The 18,246-nt window shown below is 36.0% G+C and overlaps 2 protein-coding genes across 10 annotated transcripts; both read left to right on the forward strand.

The window, feature by feature from the left end:
* The first annotated feature begins 65 nt into the window (after positions 1-65).
* LOC105170770 (Translation elongation factor EFG/EF2 protein) lies at positions 66-9,488 on the forward strand. 2 transcript variants are annotated; one of them, XM_088883916.1, is made up of 20 exons: positions 68-554; positions 1,818-2,039; positions 2,288-2,409; positions 2,489-2,639; positions 3,465-3,536; positions 4,090-4,185; positions 4,274-4,362; positions 4,489-4,555; positions 4,808-4,846; positions 5,076-5,136; positions 5,312-5,421; positions 5,548-5,622; positions 5,729-5,797; positions 5,897-6,018; positions 6,731-6,856; positions 7,939-8,059; positions 8,229-8,329; positions 8,471-8,531; positions 8,898-8,951; positions 9,038-9,488. In XM_088883916.1, the coding sequence occupies exons 1-20, from the start codon at positions 141-143 to the stop codon at positions 9,140-9,142; spliced, it is 2,277 nt and encodes a 758-aa protein (XP_088740042.1). In that variant the 5' UTR covers positions 68-140; the 3' UTR covers positions 9,143-9,488. The 2 variants fall into 2 exon arrangements, with proteins under 2 accessions (XP_088740043.1, XP_088740042.1); XM_088883917.1 differs by lacking the exons at positions 7,939-8,059; positions 8,229-8,329; positions 8,471-8,531; positions 8,898-8,951; positions 9,038-9,488 and adding an exon at positions 7,618-7,889 and having other exon boundaries at positions 66-554.
* A 1,625-nt stretch (positions 9,489-11,113) lies between these two features.
* LOC105170780 (P53/DNA damage-regulated protein) lies at positions 11,114-16,756 on the forward strand. Of its 8 annotated transcripts, none has more exons than XR_848520.3 (7): positions 11,114-11,280; positions 11,721-12,128; positions 12,210-12,468; positions 14,492-14,636; positions 14,717-14,770; positions 16,007-16,086; positions 16,387-16,756. XR_848520.3 is itself a non-coding variant. In XM_011091701.3 (7 exons), exons 3-6 carry the CDS (start codon positions 12,045-12,047, stop codon positions 14,733-14,735), a joined length of 507 nt encoding a protein of 168 aa, XP_011090003.1. In that variant the 5' UTR covers positions 11,114-11,280; positions 11,721-11,904; positions 12,009-12,044; the 3' UTR covers positions 14,736-14,770; positions 16,007-16,293. The 8 variants fall into 8 exon arrangements, 5 of the variants coding, with proteins under 5 accessions (XP_011090003.1, XP_011090019.1, XP_011089995.1 ...); XR_848522.3 differs by having other exon boundaries at positions 16,398-16,756; XR_848521.3 differs by having other exon boundaries at positions 16,482-16,756.
* Positions 16,757-18,246: the final 1,490 nt, after the last annotated feature.

The following is an 18,246-nucleotide window of genomic DNA, read 5'->3' on the forward strand; positions in this document are numbered from 1 at the left end:
AAGTGAAACTGTTAATTCTCAGCTTTTACTTTTAACTTTGACTATCCAAATCCTCCAATTAATGAAAAACCCACTCAGAAACATTTGCCTTCGTCATTCAGTTTCCGCTGGGCAGGGTTTTGCCAGAAACCCTCAACAAAATGGCAGCACGCTCGGCCCGATCCTCTACCACGCGCCGCCTCCTCTATTCCTTCTACAGCGCATCCCTCGACCCCGCGCCCCAAACATCTACCGCCGCCTTGCTTACTGGAAACTTTCACCTTCGGTATTTCTCCGCCGGCAGTGCCGCCGCAGCGCGGCTTAGGGATGAGAAGGAGGCATGGTGGAAGGAGTCGCTGCAGAAGCTCCGTAATATCGGTATTTCGGCTCACATAGATTCGGGTAAAACGACGCTCACAGAGCGCGTGTTATATTATACGGGTCGGATCCACGAGATTCATGAGGTCCGAGGGAAGGATGGGGTCGGGGCGAAAATGGATTCCATGGATTTAGAGCGAGAGAAAGGGATTACTATACAATCTGCTGCCACGTACTGTAACTGGAAGGATTATCAGGTTTTTCTTAAATCAAATTCAGTTTAGTTGCGAGCATACATGTTGATTTTTTGAGACAACAGTCATCTTTTGCTCTCAGCGTTTTAGGTTTTCTCCTATAGCACACAGTTTTGTCACTCATCTATAGTCAATTGATACTTGGTTTCAATTGAGATGTTAAGCTGAGAGTTCGCTAGTTGAAGCACTATGAACTGTTTGTGTGCGTTTCTGGTGGTGGATGAGTTACTATATCAATATTGATGTGAAACTTTTAGCTTAAGTAGTCACATCTGTTGTCTTCCAGAGCCATGTTATGTTGATCAATCTATTGGTCGGAGTCTTGGAAAACATTGCATGAAGTAGCAGTGTTCTGCAGATTCTTTTTTTATCTTTTTAGCTCGTTTATCGCCCAAAATATAAGAGTATCTGAAAACTATGCTGTGAAGGTTGGTCTGCTTGACCTACTATTGATGGCAGGTTTTTGGATGACTATGTGCGATGCTGGTGCTGGTAAGGTTGGTTAGCTACAAAGTGGTGAATGAATGACATTAAATTCTTTTATATTTTTCTTCTGGCAAGTAGGTGTGGAGTTGAAAAAAGATCAATGATCGAAGAGGTGGCCAGACAAGAAGAAGTCTCTCTCTTCTTTTTATTTTATAGGTTTTGATTGGTCTTTAGTTGATGAAAAGTCTGGTTGTGAAGGATCCCATCAGCTGCTTTGGGTAATTATGTCTGTGAATTGATTCTTCTCGATAAATTAATAAATTATAAAAACGGAGATTTCCACTACTAGTGAGGTGTGTAGCACACATTGTTTTGGGGTTTGCCTTCTTGTGCAGTGAGGATGACTCCAGTGATGCCAAAAAAGTAGCACCTCATTCAGTGGTAAATGGACCACTTTGTTTGGTCATACTTATATCTGCAAGAAGAAAAATCAAAAGGGAAACAAGGAACTAGCTCTGCTTTGAGGAGCTAGTCTTACCTTAAGCTGGTTATAAAGGAAAGGCAAGAGACTGGTGGTTTAATAAAAAGAATCGTACTGGTGACTTTGGCTAGAGAAAACATAATTTTCATCAACTTTTTATTTAGTACTCCATTAGTTCAAGAAGTGCACAACAAGATGAAGTGGGAGAAGGAGCAAGGATAAACTAGGAGTGTTTAGATTTCTAAGCGTTATGAACAAGTTGCCCAAATATTCTGCCTGTAATATGATGGTGAGATGGTCAGGTGAACAAGGGCATGCTAGTTCTTACCTCTCATTGACTTTCTTGTTTCCTGTTGCAGGTGAACATAATTGACACCCCAGGTCATGTCGATTTCACTATAGAAGTTGAGAGAGCTTTACGTGTACTTGATGGCGCGATTCTTGTCCTGTGTAGTGTTGGTGGTGTGCAGAGTCAGTCAATCACTGTTGACAGGCAAATGAGAAGATATGAGGTTCCAAGGCTTGCATTTATTAACAAGCTTGATCGGATGGGGGCTGATCCATGGAAAGTTATGAATCAGGTTTGTTTGGAAATTTTCAGTTCTTTCTTCTGGCATTCTTCATATTAATTAATGATGATGCTTATTTCTATCTGATTGGCATTCAGTACCCCATGTTGTTCGTGTGATGATGTTAACATTTAAGTTAGGCTTCAGGATTTCCTTCTTGTCATCTATTGAAGTTACCAAGTAAAACTCCAGAATAACTCCTTGCAGTTTAAGCATATGACAGCACCAAACTGAATCATCCTTTCTGTCCCTCCCTACAGGCGAGATCCAAGCTTCGACACCATAGTGCTGCTGTGCAGATTCCAATTGGTTTGGAGGATGACTTCAAGGGTCTTGTTGACCTCGTCAACATGAAAGCTTATTATTTTCATGGGTCCAGTGGGTATGTTTACTAACTTCAGATCTGATGCATATAGTTCATTGCCTTTCCGCATTATTGTAATTCATTTTTCCTTTTGCAGTGAAAAAGTTTTAACCGAAGATGTTCCTGCTGATCTTGAAGCATTAGCTATTGAAAAGCGGCGTGAGCTGGTTGAAGTAGTTTCAGAGGTTGATGATAAGCTTGCGGAAGCATTTCTTAGTGATGAACCTATATCATCTGCTGATCTTGAGGTAATGCAATGATAATCAATCTACATTATTATTTCCAACAAAGACGTAAAAAATTTACTCAAGTTGCTCACTTCTTAGTTTTGACAAAGATTTTATATCTCGAAAGTTGCTACATCTCTCTGGTATTAGGCGCAGCATTCTTCTGAATAAAAAGCTTTAGAGTGTCAAGTTTGATCAAATTTAGGGAAAATGATGGTTTCTCCTTCAATATGAAAGTGTTCAATTTATTGCTTGGGTATGGCTAATCTTTTTGTTTGGTTACAACCCTTTTTCTTCTTCAGTTACGAACACAATTAAGTTGGTTTAATCCATCTCGAACTAGAACATCCAACAACTGATTAATTTCTTGATTTTCTCTGTGAGTTCGTCGCTGCCAGCCACATCTGATGTTTTTCTTATTGCAATCTCAGTAGAAGCTAGAATATAGTTCCGCTTTCTGATAACTTCATCTCCTAATACTCTATCCTTTTTCTTTTTATATTTCTTTTTTTGGGGGAGTTGTTGCCCTGAAATGGATGCCATTTTGTGTAATGATTACGACAACCTTATTAATCAGATTTTTGCATGTTTTTAAGTAGAATTAAATTCTTTAAGTCAATTGTTATGGTTTACTATGAACTCAGAAGTATGAGAAACTTGGATCTATTCTGGGGCTGTGGTGGATGGACAGTTTTCTATTGAGAACCGCTGATTGTTTATCATGGATGTACTGGATAGTGACCTCTCTTTTGACCTTATGGGCTTTCTGATGCAATATTCCTTTTATATCTATCTAATGTAAGGACCAATACCATATACTTCATTTAATATCCTTTTGTTCCACAGGAGGCAATCCGGAGAGCTACCATTGCACGGAAATTTGTGCCCGTGTTCATGGGTAGTGCTTTCAAGAATAAGGTTGAACTTTTCATATTTGGTGTAATGATGCTATTCATGTCTACTCTGAACACTTTTGTTGGAATTCTTGCTTAGTTATGCTCATGTTTGCTCTGCCTAAACTGACTGGTGCATGATTGAATTAACATACGTCATCTGTCCGCTAAGCAGATTATCTTGAATGGTTAGATGGATTCAATAACAAATATAGGGATTATTAAATCAGTCTGAGTAAATTGGGCTACTTCCATATTCCTCTAATGCAACATGCTCAGCCGTTGTTTCTTTCAAGATGAAACAGAAATGAGAAAAGGAGTAGATAATGGCAAACTTTTCAAATATGGTGAAGAGCCATAAAAATTTCATTAATCACTCTCTAGCATGAAGTCAGCTTACAACTTTCATATTCAAAATGATGCCCCCCACCCATAAAAAAAAGAGCCATTTACAAAAAAGAAAAAAATTTAGTTGTGAAAGATGACTTTGTGAATTTTTTGTTGTTGCCCAATTCTAGTCTTGAACACATTTTTCCTTATTGTGGAGAGTTTATATCTTGATGGCATTGTGGTTGCAGGGTGTTCAACCACTTCTTGATGGTGTACTTAGCTACTTGCCTTGCCCAACTGAAGTTAGTAACTACGCTCTTGATCAATCCAAGAATGAGGAAAAGGTGTGCATTTTGATTTGTTAAATTTTGTACCAAAATTTTCGGGCTATCAATCTAGCAACTATATTTTGTTGCTTTTTAACTGTTGCAGGTTACTTTATCTGGAAGTCCAGATGGTCCTCTTGTTGCCTTAGCTTTCAAATTGGAAGAAGGGCGATTTGGTCAGTTGACATATCTGAGGTATCAAGACTTAATTCTATCAACTGTTTGTTTTTTTAATCATCTTGCCTTGCGAGGGGCGTCAGCATGTAGCCTCGTTTCTAGTGATGAAAATTAATATATTGCCTGACTTATTTCTTTTTCCAGAATCTACGAAGGTGTCATTAAGAAGGGTGATTTTATTGTTAATGTAAACACAGGCAAGAAGGTTAAGGTAAGCTTTTTATCAGATAAGCCATTGCAGATTGTCAAGTTCGTAATGTACTGTCTATATGAAGGAGAATCAGACACTGCCTGCTATATTCTAAACTGGCTTCATGAAGCTGGTGTTCTTCTATTTTTGTGAAATTAGTTATTAAGTTCGTAGTTCAGTTTAGAAGATGTCTGCGACAGGATGTGTGTGAACTAAGCAATTTAGGCTGTTTTTGAGTTGCTGTCATCTGATTTCAATTTTGACTGTCTTCAGGTTCCTCGATTGGTTCGGATGCATTCAAACGAAATGGAGGTTAGAAATCCCTTCGGATGTGGTAGTATATTATGGTTGTGAATGAGGTTTCTGGATTTCTCTGAAAGCACGGACTTGATTCGACGAAGTTCTAAATTCCTGCATGCTTATGCTTCTGAGAAAGAAATAGTTGGTCCATATTTGGTGCTTTCATATTTTACTCTTATGGCATAAAATTCCCTTTCTTATTTTTCTAATGCATTTTTCTCTTTGCTTTTTCTCTCCACAGGACATTCAACAAGCTCATGCTGGGCAAATAGTTGCTGTATTTGGTGTTGATTGTGCTTCAGGTATTAAAGCAAGCACACAAGCTTTTTCAGTGTTTGATTTTAGTTAGTAGGGCCCTAGGCCTAGTTTAGTGTTTCTTAGGAAGTTGAAGTTCCATCATTTCCATTGCTAAATTGCAATATTTTTTTTTTTTGCGTCTAATTTTTAATTTTACATGCTTCTGCTCTGTGTTACCAGGGGATACATTTACCGATGGGTCAGTTAGATACACCATGACCTCTATGAGTGTGCCTGAGCCAGTTATGTCATTAGCTATATCAGCAGTTTCTAAAGATTCTGGAGGCAATGTGAGTGGTTGAATAGCCTTCTTTTGTTTTGTTTTGGGTGGGATGAGTTTGACTTCAGTGAGATGATCATAAACTTTTGTGTCGTCACTTCTTAAATACATAGACTGATGTGTATTTGATTGGCAGTTTTCAAAAGCTTTGAATCGTTTTCAGAAAGAGGATCCAACTTTCCGTGTTGGTTTAGATCCGGAAAGTGGCCAGGTATGACTTTCTGGTATTTGTTTGTTGTATGAGCTACACCCTTCCTTTGTTGAATGTATATTTAGGAAACATCTTCATGTTTACATTGCAATGGTTTCATGAGCAGACGATTATCTCTGGAATGGGAGAACTTCATTTGGACATATATGTTGAGCGCATGCGGAGGGAGTACAAGGTGTTGCCTTTTGTTGATTGTAGTACCGTGTTTAGCCTATTACAAAAAAACCTATTACCATTTTCATGACGACTCTTGTCTTTGTTTGGCATTGTTAAGGTTGATGCCACTGTTGGAAAACCTCGTGTCAATTTCAGAGAGACTATTACTCAGCGTGCTGAATTCGACTATCTACATAAGAAGCAGAGTGGAGGACAAGGTCAATATGGAAGGGTTATTGGGTAAGTTTACAGTTGGCCATCTGTTAGCTTGGCATGTTTAACTTGTTTTTTCCTCCATGGTTCTAGTGATTCTTATGCTACTGTATTGGCCCGATCGTTTTGTCTGTCAAATGTTATCTTGTTGAGTTCGATGAATCACCATCAGCCCCTTGCAACTTAGCAACTGTCGTGACCTTAGTTTGCTTCCTATGGTTGTGATGAGATGTGAATTAACACATATAGCTTCAATAGATCTGTCATATAATTCATTTTTCATTGAAACCCTATTATTGTCTTGGTATTTCTTGTTAGTGCTCTCTGATGTAATTCTCGGCTCATCCTTGGAAGCTTTATGTTTTAGATTTCTATGTTTAAATGCCAAGTTGTCGAGTTATGATTGTCTTTTGTGTTGCAATTCACCTGTGTGTTAAAAATCTAATTGTGTCAGAGACGGATGTTTCCGCATATTGGTTCAGATATCATGCTTGATTTGTCAGACAATCCAACCATGTTTTCTTAGGATTTGTATTTGAATGTCAATTGAAGCATCCTCTCTTGTGTGTTGGAAAATGAGTTATTCACAAGCTATGTTTTCCCTTGCACTTTTAGTCAAAGAACACGTACACATGCACACACAACTTGGAAAGAGTTGGACTAGACAATTAGGAGCGGGTGATATTATCCGCTTTTTGCTCATTAAGCAAACTTAACATCATTTTTCTTCTTCTGACAGGTATGTCGAACCCCTTCCACCAGGCTCAGGAACTAAGTTTGAATTCGACAACATGCTTGTAGGACAAGCTATACCTCCAAATTTTGTCCCAGCCATTGAGAAGGGCTTTAAAGAAGCTGTCAACTCGTAAGTGCTGAATTTCCATTTCTACATATGTAACTTTCAAAGTTGACAGCTATGTCAACAGTATCTCTGTTTGGATCTTATGGTATTGTTTTCTTTCTTTTTGTGGCTACTGCAATAGCTACTTAATGATCATTTATGAGAAATATGATCTTACTAACAGAGAATACCTGGTTCTGATTGGTTTCAAGTCTGAACTTTTTTATAGAGCGAACCGAGTTATAAAGTAGTATAAACTACTTATGCTATGCATCCATAAGACCATAACTTGTCCAATTACGCATTAATAAATGTCAGTTATATTTTGTATTATATATTCCCCCGATCTCATATTTAAGGATCGCATTTCTTTTTCTGGCAATTCCAAAGATAAGGCTTCATTGGCTAACTGAGAATTCCTTTTCCCAAACTACCCTCTCAATGAAGTAATGATGTGATGTTACTAACTGTCCACTACTTTTGAGGACAATATTTTGTAATTACGAAAACCTCTTTTTTGACTTAAACCTTAAACTTGTGTTTTGACTCAAATGGGACTCGTCATTATGGGACAGAGGGAATACTGTTTTTGAACCTTCGCTACAGAAGAATCCCTCCCATTTCAATGGCATCAGCAAAGCAAAATCACAAGTTCTGGTGCTTGGTTTAGTTTCAATACAAGGAAAGAAGATATGATTTTCATTTGAGGATTGTTCCAGATTCATCTTTGAACTATTCTCTCTTGTTCTTTGGGTTTTCTGAAATGATTGTTTTCTTTCTTTAAGAAGATGCAGTCTCCCTGGGTGCATTGAAGTTTGTAAGGTTTGTTTTGCTGCAAATTCTATATTTTGGTTGGGTAGCTTAGTTTTCTGTGCACATGTCCAAAAGAATATCCTCAGAAAGGGGATGGTTAATCTTCTCTAGTGTGTATATCGTTTGCTATGATTCATACATCAGTTTAGACAACTTTCATGACTGAATACCATGTAAAACCCTTTTGGCTTGTGTGTTCATTTGGCTCTAGGTCGGAACACGTGTATGTTAGTTCATTGTGCTGTTTTTGCTGTTCTTATGAATCTGAACATGGGATATATTCATGTGTGAAGGGGTTCTCTCATCGGCCATCCTGTTGAAAATGTCCGTATTGTTTTGACTGATGGTGCATCCCATGCTGTGGATTCAAGTGAACTTGCTTTTAAGTTGGCCGCTATATATGCCTTCAGACAGGTGCTTATGTCACGAAGCAAAGTCTACAAAGCTGTTATTTTCTTTACTTTTCTTTTGCTGTGAATTCAATTGCTTATTTGGAGCCTCCTGCAATGGTTTCCTGTGTTTTCTTGGATTCTACAAATTGCTTTGTCCTCCTTTTTAATATTATTTCTATTTTATGATGCAGTGCTATACAGCTGCAAAACCTGTTATATTGGAGCCTGTGATGTTGGTGGAATTGAAGTTCCCAACAGAATTTCAGGGCTCTGTCACTGGTGATATTAATAAGTTAGTAAACCTGCACCCTTCTCTTTCTTTGTTTTGAGTGTGATCTAATTCTGTTGGCTTTACGGGGCTTGAGGACCTGCTCTTGAAAGGTGATATGGGTAGGGAAAATGTGGGCTGACTTGATCTACTCCTGATATGCAGGAGAAAAGGCATGATCGTCGGGAATGACCAGGAAGGAGATGATTGTGTAATAACTGCACATGTATGTTGAAATTCTTATGCTCAGGATACTTGTTTGGGTTATTAACTGTTTGTTCTGAACATCACATTTTTCTAGGTTAACTGGATTTTAAAAATATAGAAAAAGCTGTCGAGCTTGGTTTCTAATATGCCTACTACATTGAATGGTTTTAACTTCTCTTTTGCAACTTCTTTCTATGCAGATTCTTTTTCATACCTCACATTCATTTCCCTTATTGTGGTCTTGCTGGACCATGTTAGGATTTCATTTTCCTTTCTTTTCTCCAAAACCAGTTGAATGGTTTTGAAAGAATAATGTCAAACTTTATATTTAGATTCTTCTATTTTTTGTTTGGTGCTAACATGAATCATTACGTCTACTTTCCAGGTACCTCTCAACAACATGTTTGGCTACTCAACAGCCCTTCGCTCCATGACACAGGTGAAATAATCGACTAGTGTCTTTAGGCTTCCAAACCACTGAGTAAATTCAATTACATACGTTTGAGGTAACCTTACTTTCTGCAGGGAAAAGGTGAATTCACAATGGAATATTTAGAGCATTCACAAGTTTCTCAGGATGTGCAGACACAACTGGTGAATACTTATAAGGCCACAAAATCATCAGATTAACCAGTCTGCATTTGAAGCATCAGACGGATATTTATCTTAGGATGAGTTAGATATATAAGTTCTTCACCTAGTTAGGCTCATAGCTCATTTATTCAAGCCGATGAAGTTCTCATTCAATTTTGGAAAACAAACATTTGGAATAAGACATACAGGTTGTATTCACTCGCAAATGATCCAAACCTTTTGTGACTTAGCTCTGAAGAGCTTTGTATGATAGGCAGAAAAACATATATAGTTGCGCTCATTTTGCCAATGTTCATTCTGTGGCAAATTGATCATTACAACAGTGGTGGTTGTGTGATTTTTGTTGTTTATCAGTGAGCAGCATTTAGGCTCTTGTAATCAAGTAGCATTCATGGGCATCTTATGATATAACAATATACAGAGAGACTTCATACAAGACAATGAAGTCCTAGAGAATGGTATACCTCAGCATATTGTGATATTTGTAAAATGTGATGAAGTTTGCATAACTTGGGGTTGTTCTAAGGTAGTTTTGCAAGGTTTATTAAAATGATGTTGGGGTTTGCAAAATTTGATTTTTGTATAACGGAATGTAATAGAATAAGAGAAGTTGCAAACAATCGTAAATTTGACCTGCTAATCAGAATTGAAGTCACTGACTGGCCACAATCATATGATGTTTAAATTGAGGGAATGTACAGCTTCTTGTCAGAGTTTACAATTGAACTTGATAAAAATGAGAAACAAAAGATCATTGTAAGTTCACCAAGGATTCTACGGGGGCCCGAGGAGGCTGAATGGGCTGAACTGGGGAGTTGGTGGTCTTGCCTGGTCGTCTATTTTCAGCCCAAATCAGGCCGAAGACGTGTACCAATTTTTATGAAGTTGCTGATATATCAAAGCCGCCAAGGATAAGGGTTGTGAGTTCGGGTAACCGTTGGAAAATTGATCGAATCGAAATTTTGGTTTGATTTTTGATTTTCTATTTTTAAATTCAGTTTGAACGGTTGGGTTTTTTTCGTAGGTTCGGTTACCGAATCGATTTTTTTACAAAGTAACTATTGAAATTATATAAATTAGTTAAAATTAGAAATAAGAAAGAAAATATGTAATGTGAGAATTGAGAGTCTGGCCGGATAGTTACAGTTTTGATCCTTATATATTATTATTAAATTGTTTTTAATTTTTAAACATATTAAAATTTTATTTTAGTACTTCAACTTTTAAAATATTAATAGTTTTGATCTTTAAATTTAATTAATGACGATTTTACTTTTTTAAAGAAAATATATAGTTTAATTATTTTTTTCGTGTGCTCATATTTAGGCCCAACATATTTTTGAATACAAAATTAAGCCTCCATAAATCATACCTTTCTTTGACCATCTGGGTATTTCAAGTCCTCGGTATTCCTGGATAATGTGTTTGGAAGAATGTCTGTAAAATCAAGGATTTGAAATACTCCGAGAACAAGGCGGTTAAAGAAAGGTATTATTAGAAGAATTATACATTTAACTATGATCAATTGTTATGGTTAATAACAAAAAGTTGTATCAAATAATTATGTACTACACCATGTAATGGTTTTTTGTTGTGATTTTTGTGAAGGTGGCTAAAACATTTGATATGGTAAACCATGACTCTTAGTCATGGCAAATAATTTTTTTATGGTGAAAAAAATAATTTTTTGTATTAGTTTTGTTTAACTAGAGTTAGTAGTAGTAATTTATCATAGTTTTTAGCCATATTCATTAATATTGTAGTCAATAGTAATTTTTTTTTCTAATGTATGAATTTATGGAGGCTTAATATTATTTTCAAAATCATGTTGAGCCTGATAATGAGCATGGGAAAAGATAGTTGCATTATATATATATTTTTTTTGAATGGATAAAATGGTTATTAATTAGATCTAAGAATCGAAATTATAAATATTTCAAAAATTTAATGATTAAAATAGAATTTTAAAATATTTAAGGATTAAAAACGAATCAGTGTAAATAGACGAGGACGAAAACTGTATTATCCCGAGTCTGACTATTGAAATCATTTGAGAACTCTCTCTCTCTCGCGCGCGCGGTAGTGAGAAAAATTGCAGAAGTCCATCTTCAGTCTTCACGACCACGAATCCATCGGCACGCGGCACACCTTCTCTCCGACTCCACCATTAAGAGGTGATTTTTATTCTTTGTAGATTTGTTTTACAGTTTGTAGAAGAAATTTGATGAGCAAGTTTTACTTTCAAGGTCTTAGATGAAACGCCTAATTAATTTTTTTTTTGACTTTCTTTGGTTGTGCTTGGGCATTGGTTGGATTTTTGTGTCACTGTTGTTGTGTGTAGTTGGGAATGACAAATGATGTATTGTGCTATTGTTATATGAATTGGAGATGGAGTTTGCATTTGTATTGTGTATTGAAGAGAAAGAAATTTAGCAAACCAGTCTTTTAGCAGCATTATTGAGAGCCGGAAAACAAGTAGTAGACAGACATCTTTGTTAAGATTTAAATTGGGAAATATTAAAATTATTTATATAATTTTAAAAAAAATCGATTTTTTCGATTTTTTGAACTGAAAAAACTGAATCAAAATCGGTTTTGGTTCGATTAACCGAAGTGAACAGGCCCAAGGGAGCCAACGGTGGACGACAAGGGGACTCCACTTTGAATTTTCCGGTGGTATGCTCACGGATGTCTGAGAATGTTTTTGTGAAATTTGTTTAAAGAAAGAACAAAGAACCTTAATCTGTGCCGTCAGTCCAGCAGCAACAGCAGCGTTCTTCTTTCTTCCATCTCCTCACATAGTGTCTTCTCTCTCTTCTTCCTTTTTGCTTCTATCAAAGAGAAAGTTCTGCCTGTCATTTTTTTATCTGTTTTTCTCAATTGTAATTATCAATAATGTTAGATCTTAACATTACTTTATACTATCAATCGGGACGGAATGGATGAGAGTATGAAGCAATTCCAGCAGGGACTGATCGAGGTTGAAATTGAAGCGGAAAATCTTTTATTAGCACGCCATGAGGTAATTGCAACTAATATTGGATGTTTCACTGCAGATGCCGTTATTCAGAATATCGTGATTATTAAATACTTGTGACTGCAGTTGGTTGAAATTGATAGAGTGAGGAATGGCAACAGGGAAGCTTTAACAGCCCTAAGAAAGAGGGCTAAAACAACAAATACCAGTGTCCCTTCCCCATTCGAGTCAATAATGAGGGATGTTGATACAAGGCCACTGGTGAAAGAGGTCTGTGCAACCTGTGGTGATCATGACTCAAGGGAGAAGACGTTGTTGATGTTTCCTGGAACTGATGTCTTTGCTGCTATACCATTTCATGCTGCTCATACCATTTTAGAGAAAGGTAATGCGTCTCCTTTTCCAGAATGTGATTTTTATATGATAACATTTTAAAATTGCAAAATGGAGTAGGATCTCACTTTAGGCTTTTCAGAGTTTGGATATATTATCTATATCAGATGGATAATGAATTGCGGTGATCAGCCTTGTCAATTAAGTTTTTAAGAATGTACATTAACATCTGGCTGGAAAATTCAGATGAAATTTGCTGATCGAGAGGTACATGAAGTACGAAATATCAAAATTAAGCTGCTAGAAGGAATGATGGATTAATACAAACATATGGCGGTGGCCTTAGACTGTAAATTGATAAAGATTCATAAATCACTTGGTGAATCCCAATGTTATATGGCGAATAATGAGTAATCAATTGGAACGAGAAAGCTTTGCTTTACTTATTCTTATTTGATTATGAACTTCATTGTGGTAGTATTTGTTGGCTTACTTCTAGATAAGAATCAAAGTGTGCTGCACACAGCTGCTGGAAGCTGTGATTCTCAATAGTGTCACTCTGCACGGTATGTTTTGACTCCATCACCTGAAAACCTCAAACGGAAATTGTGTATATCAGCCTTGGTTTACGCGTATGCAGGCACCAGTCAAGAGAAAAGGCCCAAGTAAAAATCAATAAGTAGAACTATATTGCACTTTGATCTACAGAAAAGTCTCTGTCATATATACATAATTATTGACAATCATGAAGTTTCTAGTAGCAGAAAAAGAACATTGTGGTCTTGATAATTTTGTTTGGTTTAATACAGGTTGCCCATTTGACTATACTTTAAGTTGCATTAAGACCCTTGAACTAATTAACGTATCATTTACCCCTTTGAACTAAATATTTGGATGAGTACTATATACATATATATTTCATGCGCAAAGGGTTTTAATATTTTGCACCCAAAATTCAACTTAAAACCTTTCTTTAATAAAAATAATATACTTCTGTAATAGAAAATTAAGAAGTAGTTAGTTACTTAAGTATAAATTTTAAAGACTAAACATTAATGTAATGTGGGTACAAAATACACCAAAAATTTAATGTACAAAATTATTCTTAAATTTCTTATTTTTGGATTAAGTTATTAACTAATATAGTCTAAGTAGACTTTTTTATATGAAGATAGAGTACATCTCTGTTTTCCAGATAAATGTTTTAAAAAAAAATGAACAAAAGTATATTTATTCATTTTTCCAAAAATATCTAGGATTTGATTGGATATACTTTTTGGCATTTTTCTGAAATAATCTTAAGTGAATAAAGATATAATTATCCATTTCTTTGAGCTCAAAGTTGTTTGTCAGTTACTGACTTTGTTTCTGATTCAATAATTGTATTATTTTTTCGTGTTTGGTACTTGTTTTACATCTATAAACCAGTTTATCACTTTAATTTTAATTTGAATTGTTCAAGTTATTCATCTTTTTTTCCATATTGTAATTAACAATATCTTTACCTTCTAGCTAGAATTATTTTTATTATCAGCCAGTCTTATGGTTTGATGAACAAAACTCATGTGTTCTTCTTGCACAGACTTGTGTCATTGACGAACAAAGGGAAGAAAAGTAGGTCTATTTTACAATCATTTTTCCACAGATGCAAAATATGAAGAATCTTGAACCTTGTCCCATATGAGGAACACTGATTACACAGGATATACCAGTTTCGGTTTCTGTTTTCTGCATATTATTACAGCTGCTATAACATGTTTCCATCTTTTTTTTTTCGCATCTCCCTTTGGTTTTGGAGGTACAAAATTGTATGCCCAAGTATGGGATGGATGCAACTTAGTACATCCTATTATTCATAATCGATTAGTTCCCTGATGTCATTCAGGAGAGTGCATCTAGCCTTGTATGATGTGGCTAATGTTATCCTTTTTCACATTATGGATGATGAGTTTTTGGAATATCTGCACTCTTTTTTCAGGCAACATATGATTATCTTCTTATTTTCTTGCATTGATTTCATCCCTAGGTGGGATCTAGTCCTTTCTTTCTTAAAGATGGTATTATGTATACTGTAGATCAAGCACGCCTTGATTTTGATTCTAAGAAACTCCAAAGCTATGTGAAAGAGAAGTCCTTTTCGATATCAGAAAAAGGTGTTCTTGCCGACAAGATCAGTCCTGGTGTGCTAAGATCTCTTGTGACCTTAACTGACAAAGCAAAGTAAGTTAGCGCTGTAGTTTTATTTCTTTTCTTAATGCGAATTAGATTGAATTCATCTCGTGGTGCTTGATTTCATTCAGGACTGAGGAGAAAGATTGATCATGGCAGTAGGGATTTAAATTGTTACCGACAGGGTATGTTCATATGATTTTAACACACTTGTTCTCATTTGGACTTATGTGTTTTTGTTTCTTCATAGGGAGTAATTTTGCAAACAACTATTAGTGGGTGCTGGTAGTATTCTAAAGTTTTGTGCTATTATCTTCACTCAACTTTCAACAACTATGTATACATTGAATGTAAATGCCATGTCTAACTTAAAGCCTGTGTTCTATATTAGTATTCAGCAATCACACTTTTCAGCTACATATTCTTTTGTTGTGTGGTGTTACTGTATGCTGTTTTTATCATTCGCTGCTCTTTTGTCTAATCTTGCGTTTGATATTAGTAGGGTAGCAAAAGAAAAATGAAAGAGAAAGGTTAATATAAAAGTATGTTATTCATTGTCTTGATTGAATTGTAAAAGGCTAAACGTGATGAGGAGAATGACCTGTTCTAGGAAATGAATGGAAATAGAAACTTCGTTTTCGTTCAATTTCATCTTATTTGCTCTCTTCCAAAGTCTATTGGTAAAAAAAGAATATATAGATATCTGTTTTGCTTCTCCTTTTCCCAAGCCTAACCAAGCATGACTTTGGGCTCACATTGGTCATGAAGTTTTCTGAACTCCCTGTTCCCATCGTAATACCAAAATTCCCAGTGTCCTATCACATTCCCAGGTTCGTGGTTAGGTTTAAAGGAATTTTGTTTGTCATGTTCCTCTCTTCGTCAAACCACTTTGTCCTTGCTTTTACCAAGGAAACGATAGAAGATAATTGAGGAATTTCCAACTTAGCAATTGAAAGATATTGCTTTGCTTCGTTTTTTAGGCATGGTCCATTCCTGGAACAATTGTATCCTGCCTATTGACAAATAAGCTTCCCAAATCCCAACTGCTTCCTATACTCTCCAGCATTCTTGTCACACTACACTGAGATGGAAACTCACAGTAGTAGGGCACTCAAGGCATGTTGGCTCCACAAACATCGATTCGAGTTTCATTAAGGAGGAATTTTGTCAAATTTTCTGGGTAGTTCTTTCATTATCTCGTTTTCTTTTAGCTTTTCAACTCTTTTATTTTCTTATATCATGAGGACCAACCTCTTCTCATGTGGGATGCCAACTGGTCCCCTCTATCCAGTCCCCGGGAACATTAGAAGACAATGTTCTCCATTTTTGTCTGTGGAAGCAATTGCATAACAGTATGTCTGATGAGCCTTTGATATGAGAAAAGGAAAAAGACGTGACTAAATTGTTTGTTTCAATGACAGAGGTCTGAAATTCCGGCTGAATGAAGAAGAAAGACAGCGACTAAAGAAGCTACCTACTAATGATGAGAGCTGCTGTCAAGGTTAGCTTCCATCAATCAAGCACAAACTTGTCGGGGTAAAGGAGATATATTTAGTGTCGTCTTAATTATGATAGAAGGGTACTTTTGGCTGAACTGTAAGATGAATATTACTGGCATCATACGCTATTACAACTTGATAAGGCACCTTATCTCATATAATAACATTGGGATTGCAAGGAAATCAATCACTTCTGTCATTTTCTTGAACTTATGGTTTTTCTTTAATTAATGCTTTACACTTTATTCGAGTCATATGCTTATCGCGAAGTATCATATAGAATTTCCATCTCTTGTATTTAGAGGAATTACAGGTTTAGATGGCTGCAGTTAATTTTTTCATGCCAAGGAGTGTCATGATTTGTGATGCGTACGCACCGGCACTCTTGAATGGACAGGTTGGCTGAAAAATTCAGAAGGACGAAAATATTGATACACATGATATGATAAGAAACAGAGGAGAAGACAAGCTTCTGGGTCCCATAAGTAGTTCCACTCATATTCTCGCATTTTGTATTATGCTTTTGAGACAAAGCCTTGAAATTTCTTCAATACCTTATATCATCTTTCCGAAGGGTTACTATTTGGACATAGATTGTCTTAGAAGACAGTGTGTGTGAACAGACATAAAGCTTAATTACACTTTGAATATCAAGAATCACTTATTCTTGTACTGTGCATTGATTGGACGACATGGATTGTGATTAGTTGTGAGGATCAGTGATCGAAAGATATGGGACACTGAGGAAAATGAGATGTGATAAGTTTTAATCAGTTGTAAGCAATAGAGATAAAAAGATGTGGACCATTAAGGTAAGTAGGATGTCACCAGCTCTGATTAAATATGGACCATTTAGGAGAATGAGATGACACGAGTTTTGATTAGTTGTGAGCATCATAGATCGAATAATGTGAACCGTTGAGAGAACTAGGGTGTCAGTGCGGCGGACATGATTCTTATTAGGAGGCATGTATATATGATTGATCACAATTGGAAAGTTGGGGGGGCAGTGTCCTGATTGATCCACAAACCAAAATCAATGTATTGTACCTGCTTTATGGCTGTCATTATTTTCATGATTAAGGTTGTGAGATGTTGACAATGCAGTAAGGAAAAGTAGTTGTTGCTTAAGCAAATATCTCTATTATTGATAACATCTCACTATCCTGGAATTAATGAAGACGGAGGATGCATGGCACTTGCACTAAGCAAATTTGCTACTGTTGTCTGGTAGGAGTTTTGTGTTTACTATGGTTTCAGAATTTTAAGGTTAATTGGACAAAAGGGCAAACAGTGGGACACAGGGAAAAACAAAACAAAAAAAAAAAAAAAAGTTGGCAGTTTGCACAGTGCTAAAAACTGCTCGAAGTCATGGTAATTTAGGAATTGTTTGTAATATCTTTTGTTTTTGTGGTAGGACAAGTTGTAAAATAAATTGAAAGTTAAGTAATAGTAATGAAAGTCGGGGGTGCTTGAAAACAAAAGTGAAAAGTGAAAAAAAAGTTGAAATTGGAATAGGCTGATTGGAAAAACAACTTAATATTTATATTTAACTAATAATACAGAAATTGGTCTCAACTAAGTTAAGATATGCATCGTCTCTGATTCTTATTCAGTCACAGAAAAAATGAAAGTAGGAAAGTCATTAAGAAAGAATTCAAAAATAGAAAAAATACGTTTGATGTACAACTTCATATATTTCTTCTCTTTCTTTTGAAATTCGTGATTACAGATCAAGGTCCGAACTTCCCTAGTCTATTAAGTCTGAAGTACATAAGACCTAGTCCAAAAGGATCATGACCTGTGTGGAAAAAAAACATTAGGATTTGATCTTGGAAATAGATGAGTATATGGCTACCTTAAGGAGACCAAAACCCATCCCAAGGTTCCTTATACTGTTTCAGTCCATACTCTTTATCAAACTTTTACTTGTATCTCATATTTTACTCTCTCTCTCTCTCTCTCTCTATATATATATATATATATATATGTGCGCTAATTTGTGTATAAATATACATGTTTCCAGTCTTTGAATGAATTGATTTGGGTAGGAGAATGTTATTGGAATAATTGGATTGAAGAGGAATACGATGTATATGCAGTAGGTAGGGTAGTTCTGAATGGACTTGGTCAAAACTGGAATAAATTAATTGAAATGGAGT

Source organism: Sesamum indicum, linkage group LG1, assembly GCF_026168435.1.
Source record: "Sesamum indicum cultivar Baizhima isolate 11 linkage group LG1, ASM2616843v1, whole genome shotgun sequence".
NCBI lineage: Eukaryota > Viridiplantae > Streptophyta > Magnoliopsida > Lamiales > Pedaliaceae > Sesamum > Sesamum indicum.

Bases quoted from the DNA above. Each gene is read 5' to 3' on its own strand.
- LOC105170770 (XM_088883916.1), top strand. From the start codon at position 141: ATGGCAGCACGCTCGGCCCGATCCTCTACCACGCGCCGCCTCCTCTAT. The intron at 555-1,817 runs GTTTTTCTTAAA...TTCCTGTTGCAG, and splicing joins GTAACTGGAAGGATTATCAG to GTGAACATAATTGACACCCC. The intron at 3,537-4,089 runs GTTGAACTTTTC...TTGTGGTTGCAG, and splicing joins GTAGTGCTTTCAAGAATAAG to GGTGTTCAACCACTTCTTGA.
- LOC105170780 (XM_011091693.3), top strand. From the start codon at position 12,045: ATGGATGAGAGTATGAAGCAATTCCAGCAGGGACTGATCGAGGTTGAA. The intron at 12,129-12,209 runs GTAATTGCAACT...TTGTGACTGCAG, and splicing joins TTTTATTAGCACGCCATGAG to TTGGTTGAAATTGATAGAGT. The intron at 12,469-14,491 runs GTAATGCGTCTC...TGTATACTGTAG, and splicing joins TCATACCATTTTAGAGAAAG to ATCAAGCACGCCTTGATTTT.